This window comes from Pavona decussata, unplaced genomic scaffold, assembly GCF_977016875.1.
Source record: "Pavona decussata unplaced genomic scaffold, jaPavDecu1.1 SCAFFOLD_233, whole genome shotgun sequence".
In the NCBI taxonomy this organism is placed as follows: Eukaryota; Metazoa; Cnidaria; class Anthozoa; order Scleractinia; family Agariciidae; genus Pavona; species Pavona decussata.
The window spans coordinates 557,148-572,916 of NW_028145638.1; the positions used below are offsets into that span (position 1 = coordinate 557,148).

The 15,769-nt window shown below is 36.0% G+C and overlaps 1 protein-coding gene across 1 annotated transcript; it reads left to right on the forward strand.

Annotated features, from left to right (window-relative positions):
• The first annotated feature begins 3 nt into the window (after positions 1-3).
• Positions 4-13,879, forward strand: LOC146458218 (Golgi to ER traffic protein 4 homolog). The gene is made up of 9 exons (XM_085090993.1): positions 4-157; positions 2,207-2,285; positions 2,671-2,828; positions 4,823-4,902; positions 6,050-6,188; positions 6,656-6,799; positions 8,433-8,511; positions 10,042-10,120; positions 11,321-13,879. The coding sequence occupies exons 1-9, from the start codon at positions 36-38 to the stop codon at positions 11,407-11,409; spliced, it is 969 nt and encodes a 322-aa protein (XP_084947119.1). The 5' UTR covers positions 4-35; the 3' UTR covers positions 11,410-13,879.
• Positions 13,880-15,769: the final 1,890 nt, after the last annotated feature.

The following is a 15,769-nucleotide window of genomic DNA, read 5'->3' on the forward strand; positions in this document are numbered from 1 at the left end:
CTGCTACGCATTATGGGCACTCCAAAAAATTAAAGATGGCTACCTTCAAAGTCAAGAGTGGAGCCGGAACACAACGTTTGCTTCAGAAATTAAACAAGTCAATAGAAGACGGAGAATACTACGAGGCTCATCAGCTTATTAAGACGCTGTACTTTAGGTTTGTTTCATTTTGTGATGTCATATCTTATTGCTAGAAGACAAATCGAGCCAAAAAGTGTACGTAAGACTTGGTCTGTGTCGCGAATATTTTTATATCGTGTGTAAAAGTTTTTCGCTTTCTAAAGGTAAATTCCTTTATAGTTTTTATTTTTTTTAGCTGCTTGTGTGTTCTTTAAAGGAGCTGCTGTTTCTTCCTTTTTTCTGGACATAGAGTTATTCCTAACAGACACACCATTCACATCAAAATTTAATATCTTGCGAACAAATGAAGGTCATAAAATAGATGCTTACGTTTGCAACATTCCACTTTCATAATTAGATTCAAATGAAGAAATCTGTAAATGTGTGTAAGATGTAACTAAGGCCTGAGTCAAAAGTCTAACTTAACATAAGACAAACTGAACCGAGTGAATTAAATTCATGATAAATTCGACATTTGATACAACCAAATTCATCAGACTGTATTGGGATTGACTGAAACAGGCCTTAGGCTTTCAAAGAGCAGATAACTTAATCCAGTGGATAAGTCACTATCCAGCTGATAAAATGTATTAGTTGGAGTACATTTTATCTTCTGGATAATGATTTATCCACTGGATAAAGTTTATGTTATCTGCCCTTTGAACAGCTGGGGCCACATAGATAAAATGAGATAGCTTGTGAATAAATAAAATGGGGTAGCCTGTGAGAACATAACTTTTTTGGGTCTTTCACCTGCTGGGGAAAAACTGTCTGTGAATCAGAGGTGACATATGATTTCTTTGACATCAAACCTTTTGTTTTGTTTTTGATAGTTTAAAGTTACTTATAGAATGGGATGATTGAGTACACATGCAAATGCGTGATTGGTGATAATTTTGGCATCCAGTTACACAAAGGAAAACTTATGCCAAACAAAATGTCTTTGCAATTAAATGTGAAGAAGAGCAAATCGCCAATGAAAACAGTAGCCATGACTGAAGGAAACTTTAGTCTTCAGGAAACATTATATTGCTCCTTGGGTACAGTAGATCCCTGCCTTACGACCACCTCGTTAATACGACCACGTTATTACAACCACTTTTTTGTGCCCCGAACGAATTGAAATTCCAGTCATTTCCTTAGTTTTACAACCTTGTTAATCCGACCACGCTGTTATTAAGACCACATTTTGACAGCCTGAAGGTGGTCGTATTAACAGGGTTCCACTGTATTATAAGGTTTTACTGTACAAAATGATCAGAGTACAAAACCCATGACATGAAACAGGCAAACTTAAAACAATGACAATTCGTTTTCTGGCAGTTACAAACCTTTGCTGAGTTTGTCTTGTGAATTTTGACATTTATCCCAGGCCTAAAAATAGGGCATTTGCCACAATGGCTTCTCACGTGAAGGGATAGTCAATACCATAACCCCTCCATGGCCAGATATCTCTCTTTATTACTTTGTTTGCTTTTTACATGACTTATGATTCGGTCTAACCATGATTATTAAAAACTGAATCATTGTATAATGTAATTCCAGGGATTTGATTGGTTTAGCGGCCATGGTATATGGGCCACTATACCATGCCAGAGAAGTAGGGTCTTCCGGTTTATCTTGCAAAACGGCGAAATCAAGAAGATCTAGCAATATTTCCTGATTGTTTTTAATACAATTATTCCTCTCACGCTTGTTGGATATGAGATGATTATAGCCAACTCGGCGCCTCGTTGGCTATCTATCATCTCATATCCAACGCGCGCTCGTAGAATAATTGTTAATTATCTAGGGTCACAAAAATAGTCTGCATAATCATAAGTATGGAAAATGAAAGAAAATTGACAGGATACAGTAAATGCAATATTATTGTGGAAAACATCAGGGTAGTGAAATGGCTGTTTGAAATTCAAATTAAAGGAGGCTTGAGTTCAGTTGAATGCATTTATGATAAATATTAACAAAGATTCAGTAGGCAGTAATTTGATATTAATTTAACTATTTAATTAATGTCAATAACTTATTTCAAATTGATTTATTTTGTATTTGTTTACAAACTATACATGTAGCTATTTTTTATTTCTAGGTATATGTCTCAGAAACTCTATGAAGATGCTATAGAGATGGTGCACAATGGAGCTTGTTTATTCCTTAAACACAAACAGGTAACATATTTAATCATGAGAACTGCTTCTAGTAGAACTAATCCAGCAATGGTCAGGTTACTGGCTAGTTAGATACATGCTGTATTTTCTCTATTAAATGCCAGGGGTGATTATTTCAAACCCGGCCTTTTAGAGCTGGCATTTAATCCAACCCAGTGTTTATTTAGGGCTTGGTGTTTAAATATTTATGAAGTGAATTTTTTCACCATTAGTTGAAAATTATGGAATGTCTTAAGGAGAGAATTGCTGAATTACTGAAGGATTACTTATTAATTGTAATGTATGTCTTGCTGGAAAACTGCGTCTTTTGGTGATTTGAGACTTAATAGCGATTGTCTCCATTTATCTGATTACTTTATTTTATTGTCATTTTCCTGTTCTGTAGGAGGGCAGTGGTAATGATCTGGCAATGTTGATGTTAGAGTGTTTCCAGGCAGCAAAGATCCCTGTTGGAGATGATGCCCTTGATAAAATTAGAAGTGTATTTGAACTCTATGAACCTGGCTCATTAGACAGATATGAATTCATGAGAGGGGCAATAAAGTAAGTGAAAGCATTTTCATTTATGTACATTCTGAAGTTGACTGGGCCCTAGTTTACTCTTTGTTCAAATTGGTCATATGAAGAAATGAACCCCATCGCCAGAAAGATCGCATTAGAATTTGAAAGTTTACCAAGTTTGGTTATGTTTCATTGCGTAGTAACCAGGCTGTGACCTGCCAAAGGTTGCCCAATTTCCATATGTCTCTAATAATAATTCTCAGATGGCGTCCCCCAAATCCATACAAAGTCTCTAATTTTTCCGATTTTTGAAAGCCTTCTACATGGTTTAATCTAAAAACAGAACCACAAACTTGGTCAACTGACTAATGTTATTGTGATCTTTCTTGTGATGGACTCCAATTTCTGATTAAATGAAAATTTAAAACCTCTTGCCCAGTCTCCATTTGAACCCCTGATGATGATAATGATGATGATGATGATTATTATTATTAAAGTCATAAATTTCTTGTGTTGTTTGAGTCAGCATTTAGTATGTTATAATAGTAAGTAAAAGTTTATAAATATGAGAAAATATCAAACTAAAATATACACCAGATGGAAGGACATTGCAAATAAACAGTGGAATTATCTTAATGGGAGAGCAGACTAGTAGCTCTGGAGAAAGTTCTGTTTCAATAATTGTCTATCTTTGAATAATGAAATAGACAAGTTCTTTATGTCATAGTCAATATCATTCCATATCTTAGGGTCTTGAAATCAAATATTAAATTTTCCATAATGTGGTGGTATCCATTATTATCATCAGTTGAAGGGTGCATGGTTGAAAACTACATGTATACTAAGTGGAAATTTGGCGGTGAAGTCCAAAAATGCTCTAAATTAGCTCTAATTTGGCAAACAGACTTATTATCATATGTGAAACATAGTCCTACATGCCCATTTTATGATCTTGAGGTTTAATTCAAGGAATTAGCATGTAACTTCCAAATTATAGCTTATTAAATTAGTAGAAGTAGCAAAAAAGTCAAAAGCTACCGTACATGCAATTCTTGAAAAATGTCAGCCTTGAAATTAAAAAATATGAAACAATGGTAACCAATCTGAATGCCAAACTAGAACTTATTTTGAGCAGTTTTAAATTTACAGACAAATTTTTACTTAGCATAGTTTTCAAATAAATCCTTTGATTATCATCAATAATTGATTAGAGTTCTTAGTGACTGCTGCCAAGGAAAAATATGAATATTTATTATTTACTTATCCTCTTTGGGAACAAGTGAATGTTTCCTGATTTAGATGTAGAGTATTTAATATTTATTGACTTTATGACTCAGTAAAGTTCAACTAAGTCTATATTCTTGAAGTGATTCACACAATGGGATTTGATTGTGTTGTAGGAGTAGTATTTGTTTAATTCTTTCGCCATAACAGTGACCACCATAATATTTCTCCTTGCAATATCACTGCTTCCTCAAAGAACAATTGAAGAACAACTCCCCCATAATCCTGTCGGCAAACTGTCGGTCATTGCCATTAGATGCCGGACAGATACATGTAGGCTAACAGTTGAAACCTTATTCTAAGCGTTGGCTGACAGCTGGCCAACAGCCAGCAAACTGTAAGTGACTTGTCAGGAAGTTGTTGGTGGACTTTCATTATACTTCCTTAAAACTATTGTCTATTATCACAACCTTGTAGCATACAGGTTGGTATAATGAATAAATGAATGTACAACATTGGTTAACTTGAAAGACATTCCTTCTGAATCACTCTAGGAGATCTTATTTTGTTTCTTCATTTTACTTTGCCAGTTGCCTGTTGTTGCTTTCCCCGACAGTAACCTGACATATATGCAGGGGGGCTGTTCTTCAATTTTACTTGCTCAAACATAGAAACAATACAAAAATACAGTGAGGTTACACTTAAACAAATTTTGGAAAAAACTAGTATGTTAACCATAAGGAATTCAAATGTACACAGAGAATAGTTACATGAAGATAAAAATCTTGTTGTTAATTCCCTCTTTTTTTCAGGTGGACAACGGAGACAGACCCATCGCTTAAATATGGACACCCTGATCTCCATCTTATATGTGCTCATAGATTTTGGAAAGGTACACAAGATCTTTTGTTTTATTGAAGTTGACAGAATGGTTGATCTTGTATTGTGATAATATTAATTTCTTGGAGGGTGGTGATATTAAAACCAATCAAATTTCCAAGTTCCTGCCATTGAAATGCTTTGACAATTCAAAATGCTGAGTGAGTCACATAACAACTGAGCCTCATTAATAATAATAATAATAATAATAATAATAATAATAATAATAATAATACTAATAATACTAATAATAATAATAATAATAATAATAATAGTAATGATAGACTGGTTATTGAACTCTCTTGCAGTAACTTACTGAATTAACGAGTTACATGTATATCACAATGAAAACTAAATAAAGTCAACTATATATATATTCTGTATACATTAAATGAAATCTGTATACACTGCATCGGAATATTCATCACATTGTTACAAATGCTTAAAAGTGAAAAAGTCTCCAGTGCGCTTAGTTCTCCAGGTAGTAATGCTCTTATAAAAGTATAGTTGGTCTGATTTGTACCTCAAGGTATAGGGACAGCTATTGTCTGTGCGTGTCGGTAAAAGAGGATGAAGAGGTCTATGACTATGCGGGAAAAGCAGATCTTAGCAAGGGCTGTTGGAATCCACAAAGAAAATTGGGAGTAACTACGGATTTAAGCAACAATATTTCTAAAAAGTGTCAAAATAGAAAGCAATGTATGGTAGTTTTTCCTAAATTGGAGCTTAATTATCTCTGAAAAAAGTATAGTTACCCCTAATTTTCTTTTTGGATACCAAGGGCACTTACTAAGTTCTGCTTTCTCTGCTTAATTTTAAACCGCGCAAAAGTATCCCTGTATTAGAAGGCGCCACCCATAGGAAACCTGAGTATCTCAAGATGCGCAGAACGTATATGCAGTAACAATAGTAGGCACTGTCCTTAAGTCCTTCATTTTGCGCATATACTCCATACATAACTTTTCTCTCCTACACGCGAGGGTCTCCACCCACGCTAACTAATTCAATCCCAATTTTTCTCTTCAGGAAAGAAGTTTTAGAAACTTTCCAAAAGTATTATCAACATTGTTTTACCATTCACAGTTTTACTGGTCATGTACATTGTTCCTCAGAAACACCCAACCATTAACCATGAGTTACTGTTTCTTATTTTGTCACAGAAAAAAACTTCAGTGATTCACAGTATCACTTTTTGTTTACGTCTGATGGACAGCAATGTGCTGCAATGCTGGTAGAAAGTGCTACGACCCGGGGATTTCCTGCAGAAGCAGATTTATTTGTTGCGCAAGCAGTCTTACAGTATGTGCTATTTTACGTCACGTTTAAAACACAAGCAGCAGTGTTTTATCGGGATTTGAAACCATGACGTGCAGCTGGGTGGGTTTAGACCTGATAAAACACGTGCTGCAAGTTTTTTTGAACTGCTTCAAAAACATTCCTGGAAAAGTGTGTGTCAAGAGAGTTCATAACAATGATGCTTTTGTGAACCTTGGAAATTAGCATACGAGAAAAACATCAAACACCGCATACTAATAAAGAGGAGGTTTTATTGGGTTTTAAAACCACTGCACATGATGTTTTATCGACCATTTGATAGGTCAATGGGGTTGTGAATTATGAATGAGTTTTTGAAATGTTGTATTCAATTTCATTATCCAATTTTATAATGTACATCTTTTATACTGAATAATATTGATACCCTTGCTTTGAACATTGTCTCCAATGTATAAAATTTTCTCTTTGACATTCCATTATTTTCTTTGTAGGTTCCTTTGTTTACAGAACATTATGACAGCCAATGTAGTGTTCTTCAAGTATACAGCCCAACATCCAGATTTCTCTGGTTTGGGACCTCCATACCAAAAGCCTCTTCTTAATTTTGTGTGGTTCCTGCTACTAGTTATAGAGAGGTTTGTACCTTTGTTAATAAACTAAAATAAATATTAACCATTAGTGTAAAAACAATATTGGAAATCAACTCCCATTGATTAGTTTCAAAGTTTGAGACAGAAAAACACTAAATTAAATGTTCCTTTAATGTGGCAGTGTCCTAAATTCTAATAAGATTAAAATTATTTGAAAATACAGTTGACTATAAAAATAAGCGAAAAAATGGAATGACGTTTTGGTGTATTCTATGTCACACCTTTATTTTCTGTGTAAATAATCTTTCCTGTTACATTCTTTAGTTGATAATGGTGCCAAGATGACACTGAAATGTTGTTCCATTTTTTCGCTTATTTTTATAGTCAGTGTCCTGAATATCATCACAAATCCTTGAGTCTGTGGATGAAACTTACGTGTTTTAGTTAATGCATTTGTTACTAGCCGCCTCGACTACTGTAATAGCGTTTTATATGGCCTAACTACTACTGAACTGCAAAAACTCCAACGCGTCCAAAACACTGCTGCCAGGCTTATCTGTAACGTAAGTCGTTTCGATCACATTTCTCCAACACTGAAAATGTTGCACTGGTTGCCAGTGAAGTATCGTATTGACTTCAAGATATTGTTAATTACGTATAAGGCTATCCATGGACTCGCTCCAACGTATCTTAGCGAACTTATCACCCTAAAGACAGTATCTAGATATAGTCTTAGGTCATCCGGCGAAGTCCTCCTTCAACCGCCCAGAATCAAGACTCTGCGTACGCTGGGCAATCGTAGCTTTACCGCAGCCGCACCAGCGCTCTGGAACAATTTACCGAACGCAGTTCGCTGCGCACAAAGTGTTCAATCTTTTAAGGACAGGTTGAAAACTCATTTGTTTCGACAAGCCTTTGGCCTTTATTGAGAATTGTATTTTAGCCATTGACCTTGCCATTGTAATTTTAAATTATATTTATTTAGGATATCTTTATTGTAAAGCACGCGAGAGCATCTGTTTATGATTCGCGTGCTATATAAATAATAAATTATCAATTATTATGTATCCTCAAGTGTGCCAGTAATTTCTTGAAGTAGGGTTAATTGTTCTATATGAGGTATCTTTTAGTCTGTTGTACAAAGTGGTGCTAACTTTTGAGTCTGTGGATAAAATCCTGAAGTGTGACCATTCAAATGAAAGTTTTTTTTTTTAATAAACTTTATTTGACAAATCAACAAACCGTACAACATTACATAATCTTTTACAATACATTAATTACCGCTACAAACACACACAAAAAAATAAATTAATAATATGAAAGTTACTGAACAGTACTTTCCTGTGATGCTGTTTATTTTAACAATATGCTGTACAAGGTGGCTATTACATTTCAGTCTGTGGATGAAACCATTTTTAAAAAGTGCATTCAAAAGGTTCTGTATATTTTCCAGAATAGAACATTACTTTCCTGTGGTGGTGTTATTTAAGTTCTTGCAGGTAATTTCACAGCAAGAACATCGTGTTGCCATAATTTTAGTTGGCTGTTCCATTGGTGAAATATTATGCATTTATCTGATTATGTCAAGTTTTGCGTCATCTCAGCTGTGAAAACCACGTAATTCTTAATTTTTAAGCCAGACTCTGTGAAGTTTGAAATGGTTCCATGTTGTTCACAGGAAAGGCAGTCTAAGTCAGTTTACAGTGTTGTGTGAAAAATATCAACCATCCATTGAAAGAGACCCAATATATAAAGAGGTAAGGTGTGATGAGAATTTCTAATCCTATAAAAAAAATTAATGTTCAGTCATCTCTAGAAATGTGTACCTCTACTAAACTAATTTTAGAAATTTACATTGAATACCGGTAGCCTATTTTACAGTTGTGTGTTTAGTGACCATGTCTTGGATTCTAAGCAAGGCTGGGGTGACCTTGTTTTGATACAAACCTCACTGCTTTTCATATGTAGATCATGCTGTTCTTATGCTGACTAGTTTGCATTTACACATGAAAAGCACTGAGGTTTGTATCAAAACAAGGTCACCCCCAGCCTCACTTCCAATCCAAGACCAGGGACCAGTTGTTCAAAGCCCGATTAAGCTAATCCAGGATTAACATGAACTTTAATCGGTAAAAATTCTTCCAAAAGATTTTTTGCTCTCAGTTTTGACCTAGCCTTTTCTTTACCTTTAGCTTGAAATTAGGCTTTAAATTAAAACCACTTTTCAAGAGCGAGATAAAAGCCTCAATTAACTTTTAATCGTAGATTAGCATTAATCTGCTTTCGAACATCCCAGTCCAGGTCACTAAGCACACAACTGTAAAATGGCCTATTGTGGCTGAGCAGTTAGGGATGTTAGGGCACTGGACTCGAGGCATCCAGCCAGAGGCCCTAGGTTGAAGTTCTACGCTGACCTTATCTTGAGTTGTTCCATGGTAGAACCAAGTTCAACTTTTCAGCCATCCCTGATAAAAGGCAAGTTGTTCTTATCCCTGCCAATTGGAATTTTTGACTTGTTATGTTGTATAATTTGGATGATTTGGTTTTAATAAGAGGATTAGTTTTGAAAGAAAATGTGGTGATGTATCGGTGGGGAGTGGAAGTGAATGTTTGGGTTAATCAACAGAGTTGATATAGGTAATTTAGCCACCATAAAGATATCAAAGAACTGACATCAGAGGAAATGACTAAGGGCTTATGCTCGAAACGTTAGCTCTTGAATCTCTTTACAGTAGCCAAATAGACCCTTCTCCAAAATGGCGGCCACAGATTTGAATGAGTTAAAATTGAACTGAATGAAAAACTGATACCAGCACTGGAAAGAGCGCCTTTACTTGCAGAGTTTGGGCATATTAGGTGTTATATCAGCTTAGGAAATGTAAGATGAAATTTGACAAATTTACAGACGTTTGTATGTCTGGGGGTATACGTCATACCCCCAGTCATACAATCGTCTGTAAATTTTTCAGTTTTTCAACTAAAATTTTCTCAGCTGATATTACACCTGATATGCTGAAACTTTGCAGGGTTGCTAAAGTAAAAGTGCTCTTTCTAGTGCTGGTATACGTTTTTAATTTTAACTTATTTGAATTTCCGGCCGCCATTTTACAGGAGGGTCTATTACCTTGTCAACTTTGTTGATAGAACCAAACATCTATGTCTGTAAACTAGCTTGGGTAGCTTAGGGCATGTCCAAAACAAACAACACATTTTGCTTTTTTGTGACTGGAGCGAGAAAGAAACATAATTCTTGGTCTTACCCTGTGATTAATCACTCTGTGTTGCAGTATTTGGATAAGATTGGTCAGCTCTTCTTTGGTCTTCCTCCAAAGCCATCAAACAGAGGGATGATGGGTGGTATCATAGGTGAGCACTTGAAGTGTTTTCTGTTCTGAAACTAATGCTTTTACAGATACAGCGCCCCTATAGCCACAGTTTGGTATATACATAACGGAGAGAGAGTCTACAGTGTAGGGAGTTTTTTTTTTTTAATAGTATCATGGGTGACAAACTATTCCTTAATTCTGGCATGAAATTTAATAATTTTATAATTTTACATGTGAAATCACAAAATTGCCATGGCTACGTTTCCTATATCTCAGTGCCAAGATGGCATCCAGGCTTAAAGATGTTACGGATGAAAGAAGTTACGGCATTAAAAGACCCTGCAGAAAACCTAAATACACGAAAGGGCGCAATTAAGTGGGTGAGGGTTTTTGAGAACTAGTGTGATAAAAATGGCCTTGAGAAAAACCCTGAGACGGTTTGTCCTGAGCAGTTGGATAAAGTACATGTAATCAAGCACTTTTTTGGCTGCGTGTGTAAACAAGATGGAACTGACCACGATTGTGAGCGTAATTTGTCACCCATGATATTAAAAGGTAATCAAATGCTGTACTCGTGAAATTAGGAAATAATTTCACTTGCGTTTTGTCAAAATTCTAATAATTTCCCTCACCTAAAGGCTCGGGAAATAACAAAACGCGCATGAAATTATTTCCTTATTTCACTCGTCACCATTTGATTACATATACTAAAAAATTCTTCTTCTTCACTGGGACTTCAGTTAATTTCCTGTCTGTAATACCAAGGTGTGCTTATAGTTATTGTGATGAGTTCTCAAGGCATGAGTAACTATGACCTGTGCTGGGAGTAAAAGCAGATTTTGTAATACTGTTATCTGAACATAGTGATCCTGTGATAGTTACAACTGAAAACAAAACACTCTTTAGTTGAAACGCTAGGTGCATAAAGGGCCCATGTTCAATTTTAGGTTGATTTTTTGTTTTTGTCAAAACTACAGCCAAACTCAGGAGAAAAAAATGTTGTAGCTTGGCCATATACCAGAATTAAGGGAAATTCAAAGAAAACAGGGTAAAAACTAAAATTCATCATAGCTGTTTATGCACCCAGGCAAAGTGTTGGTTTCTTCTTTCTTGGAACTCAGATTACACGAAACAATGCAACTGATAAAGGTAAACAGAAATTTAAAAGCCTAAGAGTCCGTGTGTCCCTGCAGTAATCCCATTTTGTGAATTTATCTAAACAATGTCCTTTTTTCTTCAGGCGACTTGATGCAAAGTTTAATGGGTGGTGACAGCAGCAGTACGTCAGCTTCAAACTCAACATTTATAGAGTCAGAAGAAGTGGACTAACAGTTAGAATCACACTTTTATATATCATGGATAGTTGACACGGCAAAGCCCATACTGCAGCCCTCTGGTCTCAAAACATAGACAGAGGAGTAAGTGATCTCAAGATCTGATGGCATGATTTGTCAAGCCAAGTTACTGGGTGGTGCAAATGCAAGTCTCTTGACAATAAATATTTGGGCTTGGGTTTCTCACTGAAGAGTCCAATGAGAACTCCACATCCAGCCATAGCTAATAGAACATGCAGCTTTTTGTGGTTGGCCCCACTATTGGCCTTAAAATTGTGTTCTCCACAAAAGGCATCAGAGCAGAGACTTCAAAATTCCATCTTTGTGATCCATGGCGCCGTCTCAGTCTAGGTAAAATACAAGGGAGGATTTTACTGGCCTGTTGCTTTGATGTCCTTTGTAAGACTATGAAAGCATGCACAGTAGCTTGTCCTTTTGTAGTCTTCATTGGATTATACATATAGTTAAGAGGAACTTTCAAACTCTAGGAACATTTATTTGACTGTAAAATGATTTCACACTTTTGTAGTTGCTGTAATGCCTTCTACAGTATTATTTGTGGGAATGTAGTATTCTTTGTGTATAATATACAGTAAGCTTGCTGTGAAACAGTCTCATTCCTAGCTTACCTTTGTAACAGTACATAAAAAATGTGACTTTTAATTATATTGAAACACCTGTCTTATGACCACTCTTTTCATGCATTCTTGTTGCTATAGCCACTAATGAATTCATGCAGTCATTTTTGTTTGGAAACTCTCAGCCTTTAAGTCCAACAACTTTTAACCCTTCAATCCCTAATATATATCAAAATGCTTATTCTCCTGATTCTTCTCAAGTATTTCTTATGATGCTACTTGGGAGATTTTGTTTAGATCAGACATTTTTGTTGATCATTTCCTATATTCTCATGAACTGCATGTTTGATTAATTGGTGACACTGTAATGAGAAAATAGAGATTGGTCACTGCTGGGGTTGAAAGGTTAATACACGTGGGCCCAGTTGTTCAAAACCCGATTAAGCTAACTTTGATTCAAGTTTAATTACTTATCGGTGAAGATTCTTCCAAAAGATTTTTGGCCCTCAGTGTTGACTTTTCTTCACCTTTAGCTTGAAATTAGGATTTAACACCACTCTTAAAGAGCGAGATGAAAACCTCAATTAACTTTTAATCGCAGATTAGCATTAATCGGCTTTCGAACAACCTAGCCCTGGTCACATTATTTTTTGTATGGCCCGCTGACTCCTGCCATCGGTGAATTAGCAAATTGTCACGGCCATGTTTCTAATATAATTCTTGGACAAGAAATTTTAATAACTTGCTTTTGCCAATGTGACAAAGAATTGCTGTCATGTTGCTTGTGCCTCTGTCTTCTCACTTGCTGACTGTTAACCCTGTTAAAGATGGTGCCTCCTTTGTTACTGCGCATGCGTTCTGCGCATCTTGGGCTGGTTGTAGAAACTCGGATTTCTGTGCGGTGTAAGACTACGTGAGAAAGGCAGATCTTAGCAAGGATTCTTGGAATCCAAAAAGAAAACTGGGGTAACCATGCATTTTTCACAGATAATTAGGCTTCAAAGCTTTACACGACCCCACAAGCATAACTTTTTCCTTCCATGTCTAATAATATGTGTATAAATAAAGGATGATTGATTGATTGATTGATTGATTGATTGATTGATTGATTGATTGATTGATTGATTGATTGATTGATTGATTGATTGATTGATTGATTGTCCGGTATTTTAAAGCTTTTTAGAATTATGTTGCTTATCTCTGAAAAAAGCATGGTTATCCCCAATTTTCGTTTTAGATTCCAATTAAGCCCTTGAGCATGCTAAGATCTGCTTTTGCTGCACTATGCAAAAATACCTCTGTATCATCAGAAGGCACTATCTTTAACTGCCTGTCTTGTTCAGTCATCCAGATACGCAGTACAACGTTTTGTACAATGATTTTGAAGTATAACTTCTGATTGCTTTTGTGGTATTTCTCACAAATTTCAAGAGTGTTCGCGTACCTTAACTGCATTCTGTACAATGCCTCCTGGCTAGCTGGGCGTTTAGTTAAGATGCTATTTTGCCTGAAAAAAGTAACTTTAAAAAATATTTGTGGCAAGGGGAGATAAACTGTTGCTATAATCAGTAGTGTCTGGAAAATTTTAATGGCAACCTTGCTCCCTAGGTCTCCCTTCTTGTCGCTCATGGGGCTATGAAGAAGAGAGAGCAATGCAATTCTCTGTTTTATTTTCTTCCCTCCAATTATTAATGTATGACTGGCCAGACCTCCAGCCAGCCAGTCAGTGGCAATCTGTGCTTAAAATAGTAATACAACAAGAGGGGGCAAGCCAGACCCCTGTGGGCCCTTGCCATAGATCTGCCAATTGAACTAAACGAAAGAATTCAATACTATAATAAACTAAACTTGAGTCATATTTTGAAAATAAAAAGAAATGTCAACAAATGATGCTTTGTAAATCGTTGATCTGATGGCACTTAGAAGCGGATGCTTTTGCAGTGTTTTCACTTTTAGTTTACGAACACCACGTTTCCTGATAACTCTTTTTTTGTATACAGCTGTTTCGACAATGCCGAAAGGTAGTCTGCGAAATACCCAATACATTTCAATAAAAGCTCAGAATCCATAATGCGTCGACCGTACAGCGAAGACTTGAGATGGTGGCCAATATGGATTCTGAGCTTTTATTGAAATTTATTTGGTATTTCCCAGACTGTACTTTTCGGCATTGTCGCGTACGCTTTTGCGCTTTTTTTGAACAACCTTTGTCGAAACAGCTGTATAAGAACATTGAGGCTGAGATTAACCAAAATTTAAGAACATACTAAGAACATTACCCAGACTGAGAGTCAGTTAAGAACATTCAAAGTGAACAATATAGATGCGGATAAAATAATACGTGTAAAACTTCAGTGTATACAGTCCAATTAACCCAAATGATAAAGGGACACATTTTAAAATCTACAGTGGATTTCTTATCGCATGCCTGGTACATAGTTAAACATCTCATTTTGTGTCGGACTTAGGCTTTATTTTTTTGTTTTCATTTAGGACTATTTACAGTATAAGAACATCTTAAGAACTTTTTCAGGTTCAAATTGCCAAAAAAATAAAGAACGTCCAGCCTCTGCACCAAAATCAGATGTTCTTTTATAAAAAAGTGCATCGTTAGTGACTTTTTTCTTTTACCTTGAAATGGAAATTGCTCCAGATAAGCTCCATTTTGGCTCAGAGACCAGTTATCAATTCATGTAAGTTACTTAGCTGTGTATTAAGCTTTTTTTTTTTTTTTTAGCAAAGTGCTAAATAAACAAGAAATTCAGTCCTTTAAATATTTTTCTTTAGAAAGCAACTGACCTACACGAACAGCTACAAACAAGGAACCGACACTTAAGATATATGTAGTTCTTTTGTGTACGAAACTGGCCTCAAATCGGCTTACCACTGCGACGGACAAAAGGAAAAGTTTTAAACTTCATCCGTAACCAGACTTCCTTTCAAAATAACGATAAAAAAAAAAAAGGATTTTTATAGGTTTGGCTTCGCTCTACTCTATTAATACTGTTAATAGTGGGGGACTCCCACATTAAAATTACGGGAAGGCTTATATCTTCTCAGGGTTAAAACAACATTACGAGTACCCCTTCAGGGCTGAGTCAGTTGCTCGAAGCATGGTTAGCGCTAACCATTGGTTAAGAGGTATTAAAACCTATAGGTTGTTATGGTATTTAACCCGGGTTAGCGCTAACTATGCTTCGAGCAACTGGGCCAGGTTGTTAAATCTAAAGTATCGTCCGTTGGGTTATTTTGGTAGAAGTACGGCCATAATTAAAATAAGAACCTGGTATCTTTCAGTGATTCTTTCAAATTTCGATGAGTGCGGAGTGCCCCCACTACATTTGAATGGAATGTCCCACCATGACTGTATTGGCCCGACAGTGAACAGAACGGTGTACAGGATCACACAAATTAGTTTTCATTCATATACCAAAAATAATAATTTTAATGTGAAAAGCTTTGCACGTAGCATCGCTTTCACAACGTGGTTCACTGAAAGCAACTCCGAAAAGGCCCATTCCGAGGATAAGACTCCCCCCCCCCCCCCCCCCACTCTTCCCCTTCCCCGAACATTTTGGTTGTATTTATGTACAAAATGTTTTCGCAAATGGTGGGAAAAATACGAGAAAGGTCAGAAAGAGTATCTTAAACAGCGAAAAAAAAAACAAAATACGATTTACTTCGCGGGAAGCTAAGCAGTAAAATGTCACCCCTCCCTCCCCTCCCTTCAAACTTTTGTTAGCATTTTCTGCATCCCATAATAAGTTTGCGTATAAA

Bases quoted from the DNA above. Each gene is read 5' to 3' on its own strand.
- LOC146458218 (XM_085090993.1), top strand. From the start codon at position 36: ATGGCTACCTTCAAAGTCAAGAGTGGAGCCGGAACACAACGTTTGCTT. The intron at 158-2,206 runs GTTTGTTTCATT...TTTTATTTCTAG, and splicing joins ATTAAGACGCTGTACTTTAG to GTATATGTCTCAGAAACTCT. The intron at 6,800-8,432 runs GTTTGTACCTTT...TGTTGTTCACAG, and splicing joins CTGCTACTAGTTATAGAGAG to GAAAGGCAGTCTAAGTCAGT.